General features: G+C 38.0%; 2 protein-coding genes across 2 annotated transcripts; both read right to left on the minus strand.

Annotated features, from left to right (window-relative positions):
* Positions 1 to 9094, minus strand: LOC116774050 (cilia- and flagella-associated protein 52). The gene is made up of 16 exons (XM_032666674.2): positions 8934 to 9094; positions 8554 to 8816; positions 8195 to 8399; positions 7754 to 7889; positions 7391 to 7539; positions 7169 to 7314; positions 6335 to 6528; positions 5973 to 6121; positions 5419 to 5564; positions 5194 to 5345; positions 4659 to 4803; positions 3978 to 4070; positions 3352 to 3495; positions 1404 to 1556; positions 508 to 637; positions 1 to 204 (listed from the first exon to the last, which is right to left on the minus strand). Exons 1-16 carry the CDS (start codon positions 8977 to 8979, stop codon positions 143 to 145), a joined length of 2313 nt encoding a protein of 770 aa, XP_032522565.2. The 5' UTR covers positions 8980 to 9094; the 3' UTR covers positions 1 to 142.
* Positions 9095 to 10065: 971 nt separating this feature from the next.
* On the minus strand, positions 10066 to 11243 carry LOC116776340 (baculoviral IAP repeat-containing protein 5). Its single transcript, XM_032669534.2, has 2 exons — positions 10827 to 11243; positions 10066 to 10594 (listed from the first exon to the last, which is right to left on the minus strand). The coding sequence occupies exons 1-2, from the start codon at positions 11100 to 11102 to the stop codon at positions 10466 to 10468; spliced, it is 405 nt and encodes a 134-aa protein (XP_032525425.1). The 5' UTR covers positions 11103 to 11243; the 3' UTR covers positions 10066 to 10465.
* Positions 11244 to 11259: the final 16 nt, after the last annotated feature.

Raw genomic sequence — 11259 nt, forward strand, 5'->3', positions numbered from 1 at the left:
TTTATAAAGAATCTTTTTAATATCAAAAATATAAATTATTGCCACTTGGATACTTGTACCGGAGTATCGTAAGTAAGTCTAATAACTCCGTCTGCATCTGTTGTATTAATTTTTATTTTGTATTTGTTTCTGCGAGCAATGCTTACTTTCTATCTCCGCTGCTGTTGACGTAATCCTTGCTTGTGGTCCTCGTTGGTAGATTATCTATGAAATATATATTTTTCAATACATATCGTTTCTCCATCATGTGACGGATACTGACCGCTATAATTTAAGTGGAAATAATATGGATTTGGATTCAAAACTATCTTATAATCCTACTTAAGTTTTATTTGTAAGTATAGATTTAAAAGTTAGAATACTTTTAATATTTTGTTTACTGATCTACACATGACAAATTTTTCGTTTGCGCCAGCACAGAGAATAAAATCAGTAACAACCAGGTTGGATAAATAGCTCTAGTGTGTCTTCTTTTATGTTAAATATTAAACAGTGTCACCATCTCACCCGGCGGTCGACAACACTTGGGGCCACTCTTGGGTGTAGTTTTTTTGGACTGATTAGATTTGGCCGAGTCGCACGGACAACACGAATGGACGCTACTTCGACTCGTATCTATAGAAGCGATCTTCTCGACCTGAGGGCACAAACATTATAACACAATATGGTTGAACGAAGTGATCCTGAAGAAGAAGTATTATTACTATTATAATAATAGTGTCCTTTATAACAGAGAAGCGGAGATCTCTTCCGAACAAGAGGACTTACCATACTAATACTCATTTGGGAGCATAGAAAAAATTTACATCTAAGATAAAAATAATAAGTCTTTTTTTTCGTTAGTTTTTTTTATAAAAAATAATCTATCACGGAATTAGAAAAAAAAAACAAAGATTTTAAAAAAGACAAAGTCTGCCCAAAATAAAATAGATTGATCTGTGAAAGTTTGCTTATAAAATCCCGTCTAAGGAACAGGAATAGATGGAATTATTAATTGATAATCTCTTGACTTTTCCTTAAGATACGAGGAAAACGTAGGATCGAATACACAATAGAAGGACATGTCATCCCGGCGGCAGCGTGGGGAGAGCCACTTGAGATTACTACGAAATACAAATATGTGGTTACATCTGTTCAAACCAAACATGACGGGACGATCACGGTTTGAAGACCAGGACGTTATTTAATATAGTGAGGGTCATAATAATATTATTATTACTAATAAAGTAGTGGCATGAACCAGCGGTGCTCATAAAGTTAGAATTGAATTCTTGAGATATAAAAAGTTTCAAAGCAGAAGACGTACATTTATACTTGATGTTGGTTATATTTATAGGTTTATGTACTATCAGGTATCAGGTTCCATATACGATTGGAGATATTAAATAGTACGTTACAGTAACCTTGGAAGGCGCGGCCGGTATCTTGTTAGGTCGGTCGCCAGCCGCCTTGTGGACGGGTTTATCATCTAGGGGAAGCTGTAACTCCTCCTGTAATGTTTTCGGTTCCCCTGAACTTTTTCGTCCAGACGATTGCTTATCGTCGTTGACGTACATCTGAAAACATTTCGCAAACTCTACATGACACGGGTCAAAGAGACGAAACATCTCAGCATTCCATGGATTCACCGTGCGGGTGCCGGGTCCATCGTGTTGCAGGGAGAGGAGCTTCAACAGGGCCTGGGACTTGCGACCCAGGTGTAGGTTTAAGGGGCCCCTATCTAACGCGCGTTAAACGCTCACCTCCACCGTCCAAGCTCCTCTCTCTACCTTACCAAATATGAAAAGAACCCGTTAGGGCTGCTTTCGACGCACGTTCCAAGAATGAACAGGTTGAGGAGGGATTTTGCTGTTATCCCTCTCGCTCCTACTTCTACCGCGTACAAATTAACAACGAACATATTCTTAGTGAGTTCGTTAGTGAACTCGTAATACTTGTTGACCTTGATGGCATGGTCTTTGGGGATGTTGGTTTCCCAAGGAACCGTGAGCTCTATTAGTACAACGCGCTTTAAAATTCGCGAATATAAAAAAAATGTGCGGTCTGGAGGCCGACGCACAAATATCCTCTGGGATCTTATATTGCTTCTCATACGTGTCCATCATTGAAATCCAATCCGGAGCCGCTTTAATTATAGAGTAAGGCTTGACGTTTGATTTTGTAGCCCTAGTGCTTTCTCTCACAAAAGCTCTTGCTACCGATAAACTAACCGCTTCACGTATGATTTCTAAAACCCTATCGTGACGACGCGAGTATTGACCGCTATCTAGGAGTATCCTACATCCCACTAGCAAATTCTTAGCAGTTCCAATTGCCTCCCCGCAGATATAGCAAGTTTTTTCGGTACCTTTGCCCAATCTTACTAAATTACTCTGATCTGGGAGAGTCATCTGGAACGCATTGAGGAAAATTTTAGCAGTGCTGGCGACCAATCATGAATTAAAGTACGCCATCTTAGTGCTAATGGGATGCAAAAATCTCCTATGTGTAGCCACTCATTCTGCATTTCTAAGCTCATTGCATGGATCTTATATTTAGAATTCTCGTCTTGCCGAATGAAGGTCTTTAATATATCTTTGGCCTTCCTACTTGATCCTAACCCTACTCTATTATTACAATAGATTTCATTTTAAGAAATATTCCATTTCCAGAACCATATCCCCAACTCGCTGACTTCTGTCTTGATATAAATAATCAAAATATTAATAAGCATTGTTCCTACGTAGTTGTTATTGACGAGCTATAGACCTCGCTCTGGTCACCTTCTCGGTATGAGTGACAAGTCGCTCACGAGATATTTGGAAACCTTCAAATCTCCGATAATTCTAATGAACGGTTCCTTTAATAAATATAATAAAAAAAATACTACATTATATTTTAATTTTTTTCAGTTTGAAAATATAAACAGACACATTTAAGTATCGAAATAATTATTAAGATCGACGTTAACTTTTAACATCATGCGTCTTTGATACTGCTCTTGTCAACTTTTTAAGATAAAAAAAAAATGTGTGTACTGTGAATAACATTTTTCATTTGTTGCGATTTTGTCGGACCAATCTTAGTATTTTTTTTATCTTGTGCGTTAATAACAAAGTGAACTGAACTATTGAATCATTTGACCGTGGTAATGGAATATGGAGAATTTTGTTATATTGAGTATTGACATTTTTTAACTCCGTTAAAGCTGTCCCGCAGTTTAGAAACAAATCTCACGAGGGGACGGGTGTTGGCGCTAGGGCTACTTTAAAAAGTACAGTGACCCATTAAACACATTGCGAAAAGATTTATTTCAAGATGTTAGGGATGGGCCGAAATATATCATCAGTCAGTCCATATCGATCCACCTACCTCGGGCACCTTCCATACTATGATAGTCCCGGCCGCACAGCTGCTGACGATGACCTTGGCGTCGGGGCTGAACCGGCAGGAAGTGACCGCGCCCGCGTGACCCAGACCCATGTGAGTGTAAATACCCTCCTGATACTTCCACAGCTAAATGACACCAAACGTTAATGGGACTTCACACAACGTCATTACAACAATACCTTAGCACTAACTGAAACACAGAAAAATGTCTACGATTTTCATATTTTGACATTTAAGTTGTTAGTCAAAGTGTGTATAAATAAGGCTTGAATGTTGGACGTATAGGGACATGACTGTTCCATAGACGTATCTCGTCTTCCTGTATGGCACAGGTCAGCGAGCGGCCGACGACACATTGTTTGAATATAAACTCTGTATATCGACTTCAGACAGTATGTGTAACTTGTATGTAACGCGGACATTCGCTAAGCTAGGACAAAGTATGCTGCAAACTAAAATTTCTACTAATATAACTCCTGCACCTACAGACTAGGTTTCGTTTGTTTTCAAACTCCCCATATGTTTTGAGGCCGCTTACAGACGGAGAGCTTTTATATTACTCAATTTTAAATATGATGTCCGGTTGTGTACAATAAGACTTCCCTTACTTTGACCATTTGGTCGTTGCCGCCGGTCACGAAAAGGTCTCCTTTCTGTGTTATATGTATTCCGTTTATAGCTCCCACTTTGCTCGCTTCCAGCTGAAACAATGTTACCATTAAAAGATATGAACATCGACAAACAGTTACTGATATATCCCACATAAGATGTAGTATGTATTGACTGTATACGGATAGAATATATAAGCCTTGTCATCGAGTCCAATTTTCCGTACGTACGGGTCATGGCACACGGTATATTTTACAATTTTTTTTACAAATGAGCGTAGTAGAGACAGAGGGAAGAAGCGTGCTCACGCCACCGCTCGAGCCTCAATTGCAGTTGTTTTATTGTATTAACGCGCAGTAGAAGCGCCTTTCACGACTGCATTGTGTGCTTATGTTATAAGGTTGCGTTTAGATTGCGTATGAAGCGTTGATACGTCATCTCCGCGAATAAAATACGCTGTGTGTTACGAGCCTTAAGTCTTGGTTAATGCTCAACACGCGGAGAAAGGATCTGAGACTCTTAACGTCACTGTTCCAACTGCATGCTGTGTCTAATGTCTCGGTATCAATTGCAATAATATTGTTACGTCTCCCGGTGACTTGGTCAACATTATAACCAAGCGAGTTTCAGAAGTTCTAATAGTAGGTAACCAATCCCCTATCACTGTGACGCCAGTATACCTCCCTGGCCAGGTTGCCGCTGCCCGCCTCCCAGTAGGCCACTCGTCGGTCCGTGCCTCCCGTCAGCAGCTGCACTCCTCGCGGCTCGAAGCACACGCACATGAACAGAGTGTTCGCGTACATGACCTGGCGACGAGACAACGAACTGGAACATATAGTATGGAAGGGTTGCAGTGTTACAAATAATGAGAAGCGGCAACTCATAACATGTTCTTTTTCGGTACTTTTATTTTAAATACACGAGTATATTTCTGATATTTTTTGAAGTCCGAAACACCCAGATACCTATCAATAGCAAACTGTTGCTTTTTCTTCTTTAAAAACGCCATGCCAACCGTTACGGCTGCCCTAGATTACTTCATTGACAAACATATGAAAGACAATAGAGAAAGCAATGACAATGTCGTCAGAAAAATTACAAACAATAAAGACAATGAGTCATTAACAAAAACCAAAATAACGAATGTTATGACGTCATTCAAGCTTCTTCAACGTCTATGTAATTATTATTAGTTCCATGACAAGTCCACATTACATCAAGTCCCATATAATGCAAGATCCGTCGGTCCCCGCGCTGACGGCCTCCGTGTCGTTGGGCGACACTTGTATGGCGGACACCGGACTCTTGTGTTCCTTTAGCACTTTCTTGAGACTCTGGCATTCGGGTCTGATGTCCCAAACGCGGACCTGGAAATACCGATAACGTACAACACACGTCACCCTTGGAATATATCACATCCACAACAGTCGTCATATCCACCTGGCCCTCGCAGCCTCCAGATATGAGAGTCCGTCCGTCGTGCGTCATGTCCAGGGCGGATGTCCCCTTGTTGTGTGTGTTGTAGATGCAGTAGATCAGACGGCCGCTGAGCGGAGTGAACGCTCGTATGTTGCCATCGTTCCACGCTGGCGTTTACAAAATTTTAAATACTATACACTGTTATATACTGTGTCCATTAAATTGTGTTAACTGTTATTTGAATTAGAAAACTTGTCAAAATGAATTTATAAGCTGTGACCACAAGAACATTATGAGTTTTTTTTTGACTACATGGAATTGTCATTGAAAACGGAGTTAAACGAGGTCTAGGATTTTTGCGAGATTACATTAGAACTGAGCCAGATTTCAGAAATACTATACATATATATTACTTTGATCTCGTCCACCCGTGACAGCGGTTAGCTGTGAGATACAATAAACCGCATAGTGTACCCGAAATCCTATTTCATTCGAAGTTAATCGTTTTTTGTTGACGACGTTAAATATTTGAAAATCCTGAACGTAGGAATTTTAGACATAAATTTAAAATTAACCGGTAACGATAGCTTTCCCGTCGTCTGTGAACAGCAGGGAGGAACACACGAAGTTAGGCACCACGATACGGAGCAGTTCGATACCGGACTCGGTACACCACACGCGAACGTCACCCGCACCCGCTGTGGCGAACACACCCGACATACCTCTGGTACAGACAGAAGAGTTATTGTCGATAGAAGTAGCACAGAAGAGATGACGCCAACAAACGGCTATTGCAGATAAGCGCTGCGGTTTAAATGAATATAGGATGAGTGAATTCAGAATAATTTAATGAGGATATTAACTGCGATGACGACATGACGTCAAAGTGACAATTCTATATTAAATGACTGAATATGTAAGGCATTGTATGGCTGACCTGGGAAACGCTATATCGTTGATGGCACATCGATGGCACGTGACGACCAGCGTGGGTGCGAAGGTGTCCACGTTGATGGCGTATATCTCACTGGTGCGGGTCCCGGCCAGCAGGAGCCGGCTCGGGCCGCGGACCGACGGAGACTCCATCAGCTCCAGAGACGTGATGCTACCTTCAAGTTTTGTGCTTCTTAGCTGGTCGGAAGTATCATTCATTAAGAGCTTTTTTGTATTTTTTGCATTGTCAATGTACAATTTCAACACACATTCCATTCACACTTTCTTCTAACGCGCGTTTCGACACTGTGGGAGAAGTGGCTGCAAATTAAATTCCTAAGTGATATTATAGATTCCGAAATCCTGTCAGGGGAGAATAATTTTAATTTTTGAAAGTTTCTACTGTTTTAGATACCAGCCTACCAACTCGATACGATTTTGCTATTAAAGAGTATTAAATTTTTTTCTGTATTTATCCCCCCACAACACCATGAAGAGTATTAAATACCTATAATATAAAATTTAAGCAATGATAAGTTTGCGCGTGTATAGTTAGTGAAACATTAAGGGGTCACTTTAGATGCTTATCAATAACAAAAAACTCGTAACGGTCACAAAAACAAGGGGTCTCATTTGAAGTGGTCGCAAGTGTACTCGGGAGCGAACATCCCCGGATATTCCCGGATTGTGCCGTCTCGTTTCCCGGATTCCGCATGATGCTTATGACACCTAAAAATCGTCTCTTGCCAAGTTATGTGCCGGCAAGATACTGACATATGCTGGCAAGTTGTGTATTTATTTAAATTGAAGTTATTTTTATATTGAGCTCTCAACTTACAGCTTTAAAGAAAGGTTTGTTTGGATCAAGTATTTTTCCTTTGGGAAACTCTCCTTTCCAATTTATCTCATCGAGGATGTCGATGGTCCCGTCCCCGGCACCGACTATCAGACACCCGTCAGTCATAATGAGGATTGATTCTATACCTGATTAGAAAGAATATTCAATAGTTACGATAAAAATGTCGGAATAAGAATAGCGAAGGAAGATGAGAGATATGACCTTGACTATAGCATAAAGATTCCGGCCGTTTTCCTTTCTTCCAAGGTCCACACTTCGCTAGACAGCCGATAAGAGAAGGTTTGCAATCAGCCACGGAGACGTTTGGGTCAGACGGATAGTTGATGGAGAACTTTATCATGTCACCGGAACTGTAACGTTACATGCATATATTTTAAATTTAGAACATTGGTCAAGGATAAAGAATAAATATTTTCGTATATTTTTGTAGTAAGTAAGAATTATAGTTTTTTGTTTTTGTATTAAAACAGTTTTTAGGACAACGAATACACGTGTAGGAGTAGCAACCATAATGATAAAAAAACTGTAATCAAAAGATCTCATAGAATAATCAAGCCGACGCACGTGGTCCCCGCGATGCCGTAAGTGTCGTCGTTGCTGACGGTGATGCATCGCACGCATCGCCTCAGCTTGCCCAGGGACACGTCCACCACGTCCAAGTTCTTGCTGCCGGCCCGAATGTTCCAGACACGGAGATTCGCTGTAAACAACCAAATATTAAAAATTGTTTCTGGTACATATACATGTAAACACTAACAGAATTTCACATGATTATTCTATGAGAAAGAGGACTTCTTTGTATGATCTATATATTTGACCGAACGTTATGAATATCCTTACAGTAAATCAAAATAGAGCAAATATTACTTCGGTTTTATTTTAGTAAAATAAATTCTTTATTCAGGAACCTATTAAAAATCACTTTACATGCTATATTTTTTTATATTAATGTTGTGTATTTCGTCTTACAATCTACATATGTCAAATATTAATCAAATAACTCACAATCTCCTCCCGTAACAAATGAGTTGACTCTCAAACTGAGCGGCACTAGTGTCATGGCGTCTCCGGTGGTAAGCTTGGCGGCGGCCGCGGTGCCGGTGGCGGCGCCCGCCACACAGTCCCATAGGACGATACAGCCGTCATCCCTTCCGCCCAGGGATATCATGTAACGCTCATCAGACGAAAACGAAAGAGCCTCAACACGCACCTAAACAGGATGGCCTTTGTAACAAAATTCTAAAACAATCAAAATATGACATTTGTTTCGCCTTTAAGAATTGAAGATGGCTTGTGAAATCTAAATATAAATCAATTATAAGTATACGGTTCGCAGGGTCTAAAATAAATTATGCATGACTTACTTTATGGAGTTCATGAGTTCCAATCAAAACTTTTTTTTTAAAATCCCACAATTTCGTCGAGGCTTTGAAGCCGATGTGGTTTATTTGTCCTGACCCTACGTATGTGCCTTTGGGTGAAATGGCCAAAGTCGAAACACTGTTAGTGTGTCCACTGAGGAAATACATCTTCTTACTCTTCCATTCCTGAATGCACACCTTGTTGCCAATTGGATAGACGATGTGATCGCCATCCGGATGAACATTTAAACCTTTTATTGCTGAGCCTTTGAAACGAAGGGCGGTCAATAAATTTAAGAACTCTCTTAAAGATTATGTCACATTAAGAAAAAAAATCTCATTTTTAGGGGAGCGAAAACAGCAAACGAGATATTAACACTTACCATCAAAACCTATTATACTACAAGGTTCTAAGTTTTTCACATCCATTATAATATTAACCTCGTAGAGAAGATTTATAAAATAAATCAGATTTAAACAAAAATTAATATGAAATAATGGAATTAAAAATTATAACATTAAGCTTGACAGCATTGTTTGCTATAACTTGTTGCTAAGCACGGAAGTTTATTACTTAGCAACTATTGCTGGGTAACAGCTGTTGTATATTTGAAAAGTAAATGTAACATGTGTCAGTGCAAAATAAAAAAACAAAACTATGCAAGGCATGTCTTTTTCATAAAACCAGCAAAGAAAAGGTACCTTATTGTGATTTAAACTGTTTTTTGTTAGACGAAGTTCACAAAAATTATTTGAATGAATTATTGTGCGTTAAAACAATAAGGTATAGACAGAATAACTTTCAGTAACACATTTGTGTTGTTAATCAACTTTGTTCAGAAATCAAAAACAAACAATCTGTATCTCTAAACATACTTAACTTCCATATCAATGTCCACTGTAGCCATGGGCTATGATGAAATGGTCTCTACTGTATGTAACACCTTTATGCCATTCATTATTATCTTTTCACATTACCAAGTTGATTTATTGCAGATAAATTGATTTCTTAACAAGGGTGTAGGGACAAAATTTACTTATAAATTAAACACCTATAAAAATATTTGTTTTATTCAGCGGATGAGCCTAAATGTTATTAATGTATTGCGATTCACCTCAGTTGGCTCAGTGACAGGTATCATCTATTGGCAAACAATGATTGTTGCTGACAAACAGTAGTTTATCTTTCAAATTCTATCCCATCATCGACATGTGTACCAATACTACAACCAATGTTCTACAGAGGTTTGAGATTTGGCAAACAGTTATTTAAAGAACATTTAAACATGCAAATAATTTTAAATCAGCAGCCAGTAGACGTATTTATAAATTGTTAGAAATATCTATTAAGTGCTGGCATACATCCTTTGCCATTCAATGTCACAAACACAATACATATTTTATACCAAAAAAAAAATTTATCACAATATTAAATATTATTGTAGTTGTATATCAGTACAGATATATTTCAAGATGCAGGGATTAATCGCCAACTTCTCTCAAAACAGAAACATGTTTATGTGACATCAGTTTATTATATTGATTCCATAACATTTCAATAACAATTAATTGCCTAAATACAATTTTATCAAATAAATTATAAATTAAGACAACTAGTTAAATATTTTTTCTGTGTTAAGCATTACAAGTAAATTAGTTCTTTCACTGCCTTATTGCTAAGACTGTAACTCCATCTTATGATTATTCTTTTGTTTACTTTTCTTCATCCATTAGAATAGTCATGTTTTATTTAATACAAATAAATTTATTGGATTGTCTCAAATACCAACTTGACTTAATATCTACTGTTTACATATATAAGTAATGTCTGTTAATACTAAATAATATTATATCTAAGAATATCATATTACATTAACATGGGTATACATTTGTCCACAATTAGTTCATATATTTATCATTTCCTCGTCATGCATTGTCTTTTAACTAGTTTGGCTCTCTCATCAATTTTTTCCTTTGTAACCTCTGCAACATGTTTGACTTCATTTACCATGTATTGTTTGACAACTGACAACATTTCTGACAACTGAAACAAAAGTACACATTAAGAATTGTATGGGGTCTGTAATAATAATCATATAAACTTTCCTGTGAGCTTTTTTTAGGCACATATTTTATTGTAACACCTATTGAGATTAACAATAAGATGACTTTGAGGTAAATTGAACAATTTATCAGAGAACAATGTTTACTTCTTGAGGAGACTGTAGTATATGATTAAAGTAAACAATGGATAGTATGAAGTAAAATGTTCTTACTAGTAATTCGTCTTCCTTTTTACCAAGTTGCACGAACGCACACTTGGCAGCGTGACTTTTATGTTCTCCCCATGGGTCGTCATCAGCTTCCCAACCATCCAATTCCTTACCGCAGAGAAAACATTTTGCAGCGTCAGCGTCATCTTCGCCAGTGGCCACTGAATAAAATCCTGCCTCTGCCATATTTCGTATATTGCACTTGTTTTTATCTGTGAACGGCCACTTTTTAAATGTTTTTATTCGCTCTTCTACAAGATAGAGAGCAGGACTTTCCATTCTATTTTATAAAATAAACACAATAATCGAAATATCTGGCTGTAAACGATCTTTAATTTAGTTACTAGTTACTTATAAATATTGACATAAAAGAGCCGTTACATATTTTGCTTTCAAATTTTAATGACTGACAACTGACATTTTTTTTTTCAAACAC

This window comes from Danaus plexippus, chromosome 8 (assembly GCF_018135715.1).
Source record: "Danaus plexippus chromosome 8, MEX_DaPlex, whole genome shotgun sequence".
Classification (NCBI taxonomy): domain Eukaryota; kingdom Metazoa; phylum Arthropoda; class Insecta; order Lepidoptera; family Nymphalidae; genus Danaus; species Danaus plexippus.